Source organism: Chelonoidis abingdonii, chromosome 3 (genome assembly GCF_003597395.2).
Source record: "Chelonoidis abingdonii isolate Lonesome George chromosome 3, CheloAbing_2.0, whole genome shotgun sequence".
Lineage (NCBI taxonomy): Eukaryota > Metazoa > Chordata > Testudines > Testudinidae > Chelonoidis > Chelonoidis abingdonii.
The window spans coordinates 160,367,337-160,381,051 of record NC_133771.1 but is presented as its reverse complement, the minus strand read 5'-3'; the positions used below and the strand labels follow the sequence as shown (position 1 = coordinate 160,381,051).

The window sequence follows — 13,715 nt, the reverse complement described above, 5'->3', positions numbered from 1 at the left end:
CTTAGCTGGAAAAATAATACTGGGAAAGTATTTAGCAAATTGTAACTGTCTCTCAATTCAGCCTAGCAGTGGGGAAGGAGGCGAGCCAGCACCAGGGGCCCAGTCTGTCTGTGGGGTTTGTAGGATGCCTATTACTGTAGTGTCTGCTGGAGGCACCGCAGAACGGTTGGGCAAACCATTTTGAATGACGTGAGAACTGACCCAAGCCCCTTGCCTGAAATCCCAGGGAGAGGGGGCAGGAATAAGTTCTTCCTAGCAATGTAATCAGCAGCAGGACTGAGGCCCCTGTCTCTGTCAGACAGGTTTGTCTTTGCCCACTGCAACCATAGAGACTTCACAGTTAAGCCTCTCTATAGGGCTCACGTGATCTGGGCCTTCTTTTAGTAGTGGCTGAGGTGATCTCTGGAGAGCCAGGGCTGAGCTACGCCTGTGCAGCAAGGAGCTCTGCAGTCTGAAGCACAGCGGTAACTATCCTAGGAAGCCAGCGTTCCAGAAGTGGCCTAGGTGTGTCCGGGGTGAGGTCCCAGGGCCTACACACATTCATAGTGCAATCCAGGATTGTAGGCCAGGGGTCCAAAAGGAGCATCTATAGTGAACCCAGCTGCCTTAGACACTTAGTGTCACCAGTTTGGATGGAACAAGCTGCTGCTTGAGGAAAGGCAGGAGTTTTCCAGCTTGAAGGGGGAGAGTGAATGAGCGAGATTGAGGATGATTTGTAGTTCATCCCCTGCCCTTCCAGCCGCGAGGATGGTTTGTTTCATAAAGGTATTTATATAGCCCCAGCTTCCCACTGAGACGATGTGTGTGTCATAGTGAGTCCTGGAAACAGCAGGAGCCGATCTGTATTTCAACACACGTGTGCATTGTGCACTCGCATACGTTTCCAGCCTCTCTGTCCTGAACGCAGTCACGCATGCACAGCAATGTTGTCACACGCACGCTTGCACTCAGAGACGCATGCTTGCTAGCACAAAGAGACGAACACAACCACCCGTTCAAACACTTGTGCAGACACACCAAAGCACATACCTTTGCTCTCTCACTCCCTGATGCTCCTGTGCACACACAACAGCTACACATCTATACTTGCACCCAGAAACACTTCCAGACATACGACTTGCGTTCTCGCACATGTGCACCAATGAACTGCCATTCACGTGCACGCAGACATTATATGCACATTTGACACTTGTGCTCCGTCCCTGACCTGTAGCTTGGGGACACATGTGTGAACTGGAGACTTCCCCATTCCTGCTAGTTTCACACCCAGATGCAAACACCATTTCTTATGCAGTGAATGAAGGGGGAGCTAGTTGGCCTTTTTGGCATGTATGAGCTTTTCCATCACCAATCCTATGTTTGTGATGCAGACAACTCATTGATGGATGCTGTCATTTAGCATGAAGGATTGTTTGGCCAGAGGCAAATTTGAGGCTAATATAAAGCATGGGTCATTCAGTGGAGGATGGAGGCATGAGGCTGATGTTGGGAACACCTAAGAGAGCAGGATATTATGGGTAAAGGTCAGGAGAAGCTAGGGAAGAGAATCTGTTTTCCACTTCAGAGGTTGCTTATGCACTGAAACATGAATGTTTATATCCTTCCAAAATGAATGTTTAAATTTTACTAACATACTGGAAATTCTTATCCATATAAATGTCCAGCCCTTATTTTTTTTTTTGAATTTTGATAATCTCTTGGCCTTGGCAATATCTTGTGGCAGTAAGTTCCATTGGCTAATTTTGCAATGTGTGGAAAAATATTCGGTCTACCATGAAAGCAACCCATCTGTCAGGGTTGAGGCACATTTCTTGGGTATCGTGCAGGGGAAGCTTCCGTGCTGCTTCTGCCTGTACAGTATCACTTCTGGAGATGAATGGAGGACTTCAGTTTCCAGGGCTGTCTGTCTGGCACCTTTCATCTGCACTCTTTTTTTTTTTTTTTTTTTTTTTTAAGCCTAACTAAGATTTAAGATGTGGAGAGGTTTACTAATAAAATGAGATTAAAAGAACTAAAATACAGGCTAAATAACAACTATGGAGATGCATGATAGTTGTTTGCAGATATTTGTAAGGTGGAAAGACCAAAAGAGGAAAAGTAACTCTTGAGTGTGGCCTCTAGGGGTCTAACTATAGAGTATTGGGATGTAATTGAACAGAGGAAAAGTCGAGGATGAGTATCAGGTGAAATGTTCTACGGGTAAGAGCTGATGGATGGAGGAATGGCCTCCCCAGGGAAGTGCTGGGGAGAGATAGGATGACTTAGTAAGTATTTTCCATCTCTAATTGCTGTGATTCTGGAATTAGCCCTCACTTGGTGGTTTTGTGAACGCCATGTGAGGTAGAACGGAGCATAGCTTGTTGTCTCATGGCTAGTGCTAAAAACCTCTTTGTCTCAGTAAGATAAATAGTTATACGGATGGTAGAACCGCATCTATCCATGCTGGCATTTCTATCACACTGCTCGCCATACCAGAGTATGGGAGCACTTATGGGCACTCCCGTGGTATTACTGCCACAGGCTCAGTTTTTCCATTCTCATCATCGTTAAAGGCACAGAGTACGCTCTTTGGGGCAGGGACTGTCTCTTGCTGGGCATGCCTTCACTGAAGTGTTAACTCCAGTTATCTTCACTGGAATTGCTCAGTTTGAATGAGAGAAGTCACAACGTGAAATGACACTCCAGCTGCTGTGGTATGTAGCATGCTGAGACTTTTGAGGGCATGTCCCTAGGGTTGCCAGCCCTCAAGGATTGTCCTGAAGTCTCCAGGAATTAAAGATTAATCTTTAATTAAAGGTAATGTCATGTGATGAAACCGCCAGGAATTCCTCCAACCAAAGTTGGCAACCCTACATGTTCCATGCTTCTTAGCACTGCTTAGTAAGCTGAGCTGCTCTGTGTATTCTTTTCCAGGGAATTGTTTGAGAACTTGTCTGCCCTTTCTGGGCACATGGGACATTGTGGGAAGGCATTGGAGGACTAGCGATGCTCGATGAGCTAACCTGCTTCCATACTGCAAAGTGGTCATGTTAGCAGCTGACAAGTTTTAGCCTATCCCCCCTGCTAGGCTAGCCAGCTTGAGTTAACAGCAACTACACCTGAGTTCAGTGTGTGTGGAGAGAACTCAAGTTAGGGGCAGCAATCAAGTTACAAGTTGAGTTAACTCTGATTGAAGAGAAGCCCACTGTGTGTTTGCATAGCAAGTCCCACAATGGGCTTCAGTCTCAGTTGGAGCCTCTGGTCACTGCTCTAATACAAATAATAGCTACATATTGTACTAGCCCTGTGGACAAATGGAGGACTTCATACTCCATGGCTGTTAACTTGGCACTTCTCCTTGGCGCTAAATGTCCTTATTAAATTGTGTGTGTGTGCACTCACACACGCACAATGTAATCTTAGCTGCTGTGGAGAAACAAGCAACTGCATTGACTTCAGCAGCATGCTGAGGTCAGGAAAATCCAGTTCCCACTGTCATGGTTTGACAAGTAGTAGTGGGAAATTGTCAAACCATCCAGGAAGGAAAATATTTTCCAGTTTCTAGCAGGGCATTGCAAATGCAGGAGGATGAGATGCAAATGTGAAGGGATGTAGGGAAGATTTGACAATGTCCACTTACATCAGACTGCAGGATGGTGGCTGGGTTGATACAGATGCTGTGCCTGTGTTTGGTGCCAGCTGTAGACCTTCTCTTTTCCGCTTGCCTTGGGGGTTCCACCGCAGTGCCTGTCTGGTGATGTTAGTTGGCTGCTTGCATAGTGTATGTCCTATCCAACCGGCCGTCCAAGAAACACCTGGCGACGCGACCTTCAGGCTGATAGCAAAAAAATGGGCTATACCTGGAACCAGCTAGAGCGAATGGCCCAGGATAGAAGACTCTGGAGATCTGTGGTTGGCGGCCCATACCCCGATTGGGGTGACGGGCATGAGTGAGTGAGAGTAGACCTTCTCCACTCCTCTTATTTGTTTTTTCCACATATGGCCCCAGTGAAGTGAATTTTCTCCTGTACTGCTAGTCCCTGCGTGCACCTGCTGCGCTGTGTGACTCCAGTGACGTTTCCTGGGGACCAGTGGAGTATGAGAAGATGGATGTGTACCAACATCATGTGTGCATTCTACCTGGGTCACCATGCAATTTAAAAGGCAGCCTATTAAAAACTTTGAAAGGAAATATGTTTTTTCCCCTCTCCTATACATAACTGTGTAATAATTAACCTGTGAGACTCATTGCCACAGGATGCTGTTGTGGGCCAAGAGCCTAGGAGGATTCAGAAAAAGCTTTTGATAATTAGATGAATAATAGGACCATGCACAATTATTTTAGGTAGGATTAAAAATGTATAGAGGGTGGAAAACTGTATGCTTTGGTTAACCACTAATTGCCTGGGGTTACAAAGTAAACTCCTCTATCGGTAGTTTATTCCAAAATTGCCCATTATATGGGCTTTCTTGGGATTCTTGCATCTTCTTCTGAAGCATCTGGTGCTGGCCACTAGCAGAGATGGGATATGGGGATATCAGGTCTGAGCACGATGGTAATTCCTATGTGTGCCACATTCAGCAGCATTGCAGGCACAGTATCCATTGGTGTATCAGCACATTGGGCAACACAGTAGGTGTGTTTTACCTAGCTAGCTGTGGTATGTTCAACAGCATGTCAGATGTGTTCTGTCTAGAACTGGACCCAAGGTGCAGCAATTTGATCCAGGGCTCTGCTTTAGTCCGTCTCAGACATAGGGGCCAGCTACCAAATTTAGATTAAAAAATTCCAAACAATCCCAGAGGCCCCATGTTAGTGGGTGCTTGGATATGGGGTTTTGGTTCAGGCGCATTGGTTGGCCAAATCCAGGTATATCTGAAATTGTCAGCAACATGAAATGTCTATTCCAAATATACCTGGAAGGTTTGGCCCCAGTCAAAGTGGCTGCTAAATCAAGTCACTGCTAATGGGGAAAGTCTATTGGTGGGGTGTAGGTGGGGTTGAGTGGTGGCAGACCATGTGTGTTTGTGGGTGTGTGGTCGCATGGCATGTGTGCCTGTAGGAAAGGGGCATTGTGGGTGTTTTGGCTTTGGAGAAGAAGGTGTATATGTTGCATGGCCATGTGTAAGGTCCTTCATGGAAGAGTCCTATAGAGCATAATAGCAAATGAGAACCTTTCTGAAGATCTTTTTCATCTGTCCTATAGGATTTAATTTGTTATGAAATTTTGGGGGCTGGTTCTAAAAGGCCTATAGAAGGAGTCTCTTTCTGTCATATTCTGTAGGCTTTTGGAAGTAAATTCTAGACAGTCCTATTCCATTTCTATAGGATCTAATTTGTGCCATCGCTGGTAAATTGCACTGGACTCTTCCAGAAAGCGTGGCAGGGCGTGTATGTTCTTCGGTGGTTCGTGTGTTCCTAGAAGGAGCGGGTGGGTGCACACGGTAGGTGACTGGTGTAGGGCCAACTGCGCCGCTGTGCACAGTTGTAGGATGGTGTGGTTGTTGACAGGATATGTGTGTGTTAGCGGGGTGGGGTGGGGGGGAGTTGGTGGCAGCATGGTGGGGAGGAGTTGGGGAAGTGGGCATACATGTGGGGTGGATGTGGAGACAGGTTGTGTGGTTACAAAGTGTGTGTGTTTGGAGAGATTGGGAGGAGGAGATGTGTTTGTGTTATGGCATGGGTTCTCAAACTGGGGGTCACAAGGTTATTACATGGGGGTCGTGAGCTGTCAGCCTCCACCCCAAACCACACTTCACTCCAGCATTTATAATAGTGTTAAATATAAAAAAGAGAGTTTTTAGTTCATAAGGGGGGTCACACTCAGAGGCTTGATGTTTGAAAGGGGTCACCAATACAAAAGTTTGAGAACCACTGTGTTACGGGGACAGGTTGGGGAGGTGACGTGGAAGCAGGCAGTGTGCGTTTGTACTGGGTTTCGTAGCTAGGTACGTGGGGGTGAAGTTTGAGGTTGGGGAGGAGGATGTTTATGCTGGGTGTCTGCGTGGTGGCAGGGTGAGTGTGGTTCATGGTGGTAGGTGGCTGCAGGATTTGAGTGGGAGTGGTTGGGGAAGTGGGTGTGGGCAGCAGAGGTGCAGGGGGCATCAGATGTTTAATACCAACAATGAAACCTTCTGTTTCTGACTTGTCGCCTAGATCTCCTACCCCCCAAGTGATGAGGAGGACAGCGACGACTCTGAGGGAGAGAACCAGGAGCTTGCTCAGATCGACAGAGGTAAAGGGACAAGGGAGTCAAGAGCATAAATCAAGGCTGCCATGGTGGAAGTGCATTTTGCCTTGCACCTCTGGCCTGAAAGAGACCTGCCTTCCAGTTCATATTATCCCTCCTGTACCACAGCCAGTTCTACTGTCCTGCCCGCATCTCCCTAGTGGACGCTTTGTGTACGCTCCCATCTCCATGCACATCCTCCTTAGCTTGACAACCTTTGCTCGGGAAGCCCTATGGGGCTGCTGGAATCAGCAGGGGTTGTAAACAACAGCTCACAAGGGTATCAATAGAAAAGATCCTTCTTAAGCTCCCTGTACAGGAACAGGTCCCTGCCAGTGTACAAGTACACAATGGGACTAATTTCAGTTATTCTATTCAAGTGGCTTTAAGCCAGTCTTGAACCCACATATTCTGAGACCATGCATAGCCCTGCAGTAAGTCAGAGCAGCCTTGAAGTCAGTGGGACTACTCACATCAATGAAACTGTGCAGGTGTTTGCAGGACCAAGGCCACAGTTCTCTAAGCTGTTCACTAAAGGCTTGTCTTCACAGGGACCTAGCTACTGCCTCTTGAGGAGGTGGAATAATGACAGCGATGGGAGAACCTCTCCCATCGGCGCTGGTAGTGTCCGCACTGAAGTGCATAGTGGTGCAGTTGCAGTGGTGCAGCTGTGCCACGGTAGGATTTCAAGTGTAGACAAAGTCCTTAATCCTCCTCTAAAAGGAGTGAAGATAAAGTGAACTAATTACTCTTTACTTCTGAATGGGGCCATCCAGGTAGTGGGGTTCATGCACTTTAACTTCACACCTTTAGTTAATTCAGTTGAGTGTCCCTGTGGAGAGAAGCCCTAAGTATATTGACCTCCTGTTAATGGGCAGGGAAACAGTAGCTCAGGGAGGAGAAGGTCTCTGGGCAGCTCAATGGCAGAGCTTAGAACCCAGTCTTCTGGCTTCCAGTCCAGAGCCCTATCTACTGGACAATGCTTTCTCTTCGTAAGTTTCAGATTGCAAGCCTAGTTTTTATATAATAAGTTACCCACCCAAAACGACATTAAAAGAACATGATTAATGTTGCCAAGTCTAGCTCTCAGAAGTTAGAAAGTGCTAGAAGTAAGGTTTCCTGTGCTACCTTAAGTCAGTCCCCTTGGGGGTATGCATTATGAGAGAGTTTTTAATTACATGAGCACATACTGTTTTTCTTCCACAGGACCCGTGGCTCACTGAGAACCCAGAATGTACAATGCTCGCTGAATGAGAGCTCATCAATATTTTGTTTTCTCGTCATTGTTGAGTGTTGTTTATTTACTGCACACCATTCAAACCCTGCTGTGAAGACACAGTGATTCATCTCCTCCTGGGTTTTTCTGTGGTTCTCATCACTACCGTATCAGAGTGCTTCAGAGAGATTAATTAATTTATTTTCTCAACACACCTGTGCCTCATTTGAGATACATAATACTTGATTTTTTTAGAGAACTTTTTATCATTGTTTAGCACTTTTTGTGTCCAAAGCACAGCTCCCATTGGGATGAGCGCTCGCTTCTGCAGATCAGATTCCAGGTTTTCAAGTCAGGCACCCAGAAAATGAGGAACAGAGAATTCATGGCCGCCTGTGGAAAGTTTGGTTGAAGTGGTTTGCTCAGCGCCACACAGGAATTCTATGGCAAAAGCAAAGATAGAATCCAATTTTCTAGAGCAGCGTTCGACTGCCTACATCATGCGTTCACTCCTTCTCCTTCCCCTGCCTCACTCACTACGCACCTCATTCTGTTGGAGTGACTTTTAGCCACTCTTGCACTCCACATACGAGGCAGGAGTTGTACAGGCCGCAGTCTCCTCCTTCACTACACAACCATGATTCATCTCCAGAGCATGGTCCACCCTGTGCAGTAAATGATGCAGGGTCCTGTGGAAAAAATAGTGTACACTCATGTAATTGAGACCATCTCATAATGCAGACACTGAGGGGGCTGACTTAAAGAAACACAGGCAACCTTACATCTGGGTGCTTACTGACTTTTGAGAGCATGACTTTGCAACCCTTCATATGGTTCTTTTAATTTAGTTTGTTCTGGGGGTACCATTTCATAGGTTTTCTAAAAAGAAATGGAGAAAACAGAAATTCCATCACGTGGCATCAGATTGACACCCATGTGGGTCAGCAGCAGGGTGGAACCTTGAGATCCACCAGTGAGACCACTGCCACATGAGCTGACAAAGTAACGGGTAGCAGCAGCAGGTTGCCGTCCTCTCTGTGGACCAGCACTACTTGGGGATGAGACACACATGGCCGATGGGTTTCATAGGTATTTGCTGACAGAAGAGGGTTCATCTTGGGTTCCATTCCAAGCTCTAGAGGGGATTCCAGACTCTTCTGTCCATTTCCTCCCAAACTTGACCCCTTCTACCCCATACACTCCAACCTGTCCCAATCCTGTCTCTTCCCTGCTCTGGCTCCTTGTCTCACCCCATTCTCCTCACTTAGCCAATCCCTCTCTCCACTCCTCAAGCTTCTCATCCCTGTCCAAGTCTGCTTGTCCAGCAAGTCTTAGTCTCATCCCTCCAGATTCCTGTCCCACATCCCATCTCCTTCCCCACTCTTTTCCTTCTGCCAGTTCCCTGTATCAGTCTTCTTGCCTAACCATTCCCAGTTTCTTCTCCCAGCAGTTCCCAGTCTTCTTGCCCAAATAGTCCCAGTCTCCACTTCTCCCAGACTCCTTGTCTTTACTCCTTTCTGCTACCCACCTCTGAGGTCTGGCTCTTGGCCCCTCTGCATTTGAACAAGCAGCTTCCATCTCCACCCTGTCTGGACCCAGCAGGGGATCATTGAGCGCTCTCAGCTCCAGGACATGGTCCACAAGTGCAAGGGAAGTCTTGCTCAGCCCCAAACTGGAGTAGGCCCAGTGCAATGGAATTGTTGGAGAATTTAGCTGCAAAACTCTAGCAAGCCTCTGCTGAGCTTCTGTGAATTGATATTTTTGGAGAGCCAAATTTGGGTGGATTTTTATGGGGATGGCAAAAGGCACATCCCTGATATAAAGGGCTCCCTATGCCAAATTTTAACTCCCTGCTTGGCGAGGGCATTAGAGCTTCTCTAAGAAAAGGTCAGCAGAATTTTTTTAACGCTGGCAAAACAAATGTTTTTCCCTAGCCTTGTTCTTGGAAACCAGTTAACCCATTCTGGCTGAAGTTTTCCAGAAACATTCAGCCTGAGGTAGACGCCTGGTATGGAAAATTTTAGCGAAATGGTTAATGTTTGGCAAAGTTATAAGCAACTGAAAACAGATCTTATAATGAAGTGTTCAGCAACTTTAATAATTGGAGGGGAGTTGGTAGCACACACATAGCTCAAAAACATTGCTTCAGCCGTTAGAGTCTCAGGAGAATTCCTTTAAATAACACTACTTGTAAGTCCCATATCGTCTCACAGAGTCAATCACTAGAAGGCAACATCATCCACTTGGTCACACACACAAAGCCAGCACATTATATAGGGACCCAGCTTTTTAATAGATTCAGGTGCTGAAATAACTGGTGTGTCAATATACTTGCAGTACAGTCTGCGTCCAACTGGTGGTTCTCCGGCTGGGGTCCAGTGAGCCAGCTTAAAGTTGAGCTGCAATCTGTGGACTTCCAGCTATATGCTAATGAGCAATTGAAGTGGTTATTTGGAGGAGCAAGGAGGAGTGATCAGAAGCTAATAGGCCTGATTGTATAGCAGGTTTGATTCACACCTGTCCTACCACTCACATTTCTCCTCCTTCCCTCAGAGAGAAGACGGAATTGCACACTGACCCCTCTTGCGACCAATCAGCTCCAGAACCAGGAGAATCAATGCTGTAAGGTCCGGACCCTTTTCCATGCTAGCCTGGATCGCCACAGCTCGGAAGAGGAGTTGGAGCGCATCAACCGAGAGTTTGCCACCGAGAAGCGGAAGTGGTCTCAGGTCAGCAGGCTTTCTTGCTGTGGTGACAGCAACAACACATCCTCCAGTGACGAGGAAGTGAAGAACTTGTGTGGCATGTCCTTCCGGCCCGTGGTGGAACAAGCTGATGGTCTGCATGCTAGCCCCAGCCCAGTGCTGTTCAGTGCCTCCCCTCCTAAGAGACTCCAGCCCCTGGCGCGGAACCCAGCCTCCAGGCCTCTGATATTCACAAGCGTTGGGGCCGGCTTTGAGCAAGTCATGCCTTGTAAGAGACACCGGCAAGGCTACGGGGACAAGGTCAGCAGACCCAGCCTTGACCTGGAAAAAATGCAGCAGGTAAGTCAGCTTCACACAGGAAAAGTCAGCAATTCACAGGAGAGAGGCAATGCTTGATTTAGTCTTCAATTGAGCACGGGGATCTGGTCCTATGGGTAATTAGAACTGAACCCCGCTTGGTAATAGCGACCATAATATAATTATGTTTATATCCTTGTGAGGGCGGGAGGGAAACATCAAAGAACACCATCACAGCAGCATCTAACTTCAGAAGGGGGAACTACACAAACTGAGGAGGCTAGTTACATGGAAATTAAAAGGAACAGTCACAAGAGTGAAATGCATGCTAGCTTTATGGAAACTTTTAAAAAACACCATAATAGAGGCTCACATTAACTGTATGCCCCAAATTAAAAAGAACAGTAAGAAGACCAAAAATGCTACCATGGCTAAACAAAAGAGTAAAGGAAGTGGTTAGGTGCAAAAAGGCATCCTTTAAAAATTGGAAGTCAAATCCTACTGAGGAAAATAGAAAGGAGCATAAACTTTGGCAAGTCAAGTGTAAACATAATTAGGCAGGCGAGAAAAGAATTTGCAAAGCAACTAGCAAAAGACTCAAAAACTAAGCAATTTTTTTTTAAGTACATCAGAAGCAGGAAGCCTGCCAAACAACCAGTGGGGCCACTGGATGATTAGGATGCTAAAGGAGCACTTAAGGAAGACAAGGCCATTGCAGAGAAGCTAAATAAATTCTTTGCATTGGTCTTCACTGCAGAGGATGTGAGGGAGATATCTATAACTGAGCCATCTTTTTAAGTGACAAATCTGAGGAACTGTCCCAGATTAATGTGTAAGTGGAGAAGATTTTTGGAACAAATTGATAAATTAAACAGTAATGTCACCAGGACAAGATGGTGTTCACCCAAGAATTCTGAAGGAACTCAGATATGAAATTGAAGAAATACTAACTGTAGTATGTAACCTATCACTTAAATCACCTTCTGTACCAGATGATTGGAGGATATGATGCCAATTTTTAAAAATGGCTCCAGAAGCGATCCTGGCAATTACAGGCTGATAAGCCTAACTTCAGTACTAGTCAAATTGGTTGAAACTACAGTAAAGAACAGAATTATCAGACACATAGATGAACAGGATTTGGTTGGGGAAGAGTCAACATGTTTTTTCTAAAGGGAAATCATGCGTCATCAGTCTAATAGAATTTTCTGAGGGGGTCAACAATCATGTGGACAAGGGTGATCCAGTGGATATACCATGCTTGGATTTTCAGAAAACCTTTCACAAGGTCCCTCACCAAAGGCTTTTAAGCAAAGTAAGCAGTTATAGGATAGAAAGGAAGGTTTTCTGATGGATCAGTAACTGGTTGAAAGACAGGAAACAAAGAGTAGGAATAAGTGGTCAGTTTTCAGAATGGAGAGAGGTGTAAATAGCGGTGTACCCCCCGGTCTGTACTGTGTTGTTCAACATATTCATAAATGATCTGGAAAAAGGGGTAAACAGTGAGATGGCAAACTTTGCAGATGATACAAAATCACTCAAGATAGTTAAGTCAAAAGCAGACTATGAAGCATTACAAAGGGGTTTCACAAAACTCACTGTGCAACAAAATGGTAGATGAAATTTGATGTTAATAAATGCAAAGTAATGCATATTGGAAAACATAACTATACATACAAAATGATGGGGTCTAAATTAGCTGATACCACTCAAAGAAGAGATTTTGCAGTCACTGTGGATAGTTCTTTGAAAATATCCACTCAATGTGCAGCAGCTGTCAAAAAAGCTAATAGAATGTTAGGAACCATTAGGAAAGGGATAGATAACAAGACAGTAAATATAATGTCACTGTATAAATCCATGATAGGCCCGCATCTTGAATACTGCATGCAATTCTGGTCACCCCATCTCAGAAAAGTTATATTAGAAATGGAAAAGGTACCAAGAAGGGCAACAAAAATGTTTAAGGATATGAAACAGCTTCCATACGAGGAAAGATTAAGAAGTCTGAGTCTATTCAGTTTAGAAAAGAGATAACTAAGGGGGGATGTGATCGAGGTTTATAAAATCATGAATGGTGTAGAGAAAGTGAATAAGGAAGTTTTGTTTACCCCTTCACATAACACAGGAACCAGGGGTCCCCCAATGAAGTTAATAGGCAGCAGTTTAAAAACAAACAAAAGAAGTACTTCACACAACACCCAGTCAACCTGTGGAACTTGTTGCCAGGGGATGTTGTGAAAGCCAAAAGTATAACTAGGTTAAAAAAAGAATTAGAAATCATAGAGGATAGGTCAATCAATGGCTAGCAGCCAAGATGGTAAAGGATGCAACCGCTTGATGTGCCTAACTCTGACTATCAGATACTGGAACTGGATGACGGGCGATGAGATCACTCAATCAATTGTCCCGTTCTGTTCATTCTCTTTGAAGCACCTGGCATTGGCCACTGTCGGTAGACAGATACTGGGCTAGATGGACCTTTGGTCTGACCCGGTACAGCCGTTCTTATGTTCTTATGACTTGAGACGGAACCATTGCAAGCAAAGGGTAAATGGAAGCATGGTTGCTGCTGAGGTAGAGGTAGTAACTCTGTACATTGCTTGACTTCATGTGAAGATCTCTCCAGTTGCATCATCAGTCCATCCCTCTTCTCCTCTCTAGAATTTCAGATCCGTGGCCAGCTAGGACTTCTTGTTTGAGGTAAAGGCTCCATTAGCCTTATTGACTCTGTGCGACACTGTTGACCAGTCCTGATTTTCATCCATTAAGAGGGCGGAGGAGACACAGCCACACTAGCCAGTTCATTGCACTATAGAGAGCCAGATTCAAATTGACTGACTTCAGTGGAGTTATATCTACTATTTCCAGGTCTTAGGTTCACCCACAACATTCAGTTATTCAGAGGCAGAGATTGTTGGTAGCCCAGTATTTTTTTTAAGTCTCGTTGTAGGAATAAATGTAGTTCTGTAAGTCAGACAATGTTGGATCCATTTCTCAAGTTTTTGGACTCTTGAGTGTACTTCTTCACTGACTCGTGTGGGTTTTACTCAGGTGTAACTATTGACTTAAATGCCTTTGCTCCTGATTTCACAATGTTGTATCTGAGCAGGATCAAGACATATAAATCACTGGATCTTGCACTGACTATTACTGAGCATTGTGATACAGCATGGCCAGAGGGCAGCATAAGAGTGTTAGCAGGGGGCCTTATTCCCTGCCAAGGGAGGAAGGTTGGCTTTAGATTAACTAGAACAGCTGTGGCCAATTAGAGCACCTGACTCCAGT

The 13,715-nt window shown here is 45.5% G+C and overlaps 1 protein-coding gene across 4 annotated transcripts in view; it reads left to right on the top strand.

Annotated features, from left to right (window-relative positions):
- Positions 1–13,715, top strand: part of LOC116830622 (uncharacterized) — a 77,254-nt gene that overhangs the window by 12,695 nt on the left and 50,844 nt on the right. For 3 of the 4 annotated variants that reach the window (XM_032790213.2, XM_032790212.2, XM_032790214.2), the window contains exons 2-3: positions 6,137–6,215; positions 9,979–10,469. In XM_032790213.2, the coding sequence (XP_032646104.1) occupies positions 6,137–6,215; positions 9,979–10,469 (570 nt within the window). Of the gene's footprint in view, positions 1–6,136; positions 6,216–9,978; positions 10,470–13,091; positions 13,579–13,715 lie in introns of those variants that run through there. The other variant, XM_032790215.2, reaches the window with a different exon arrangement.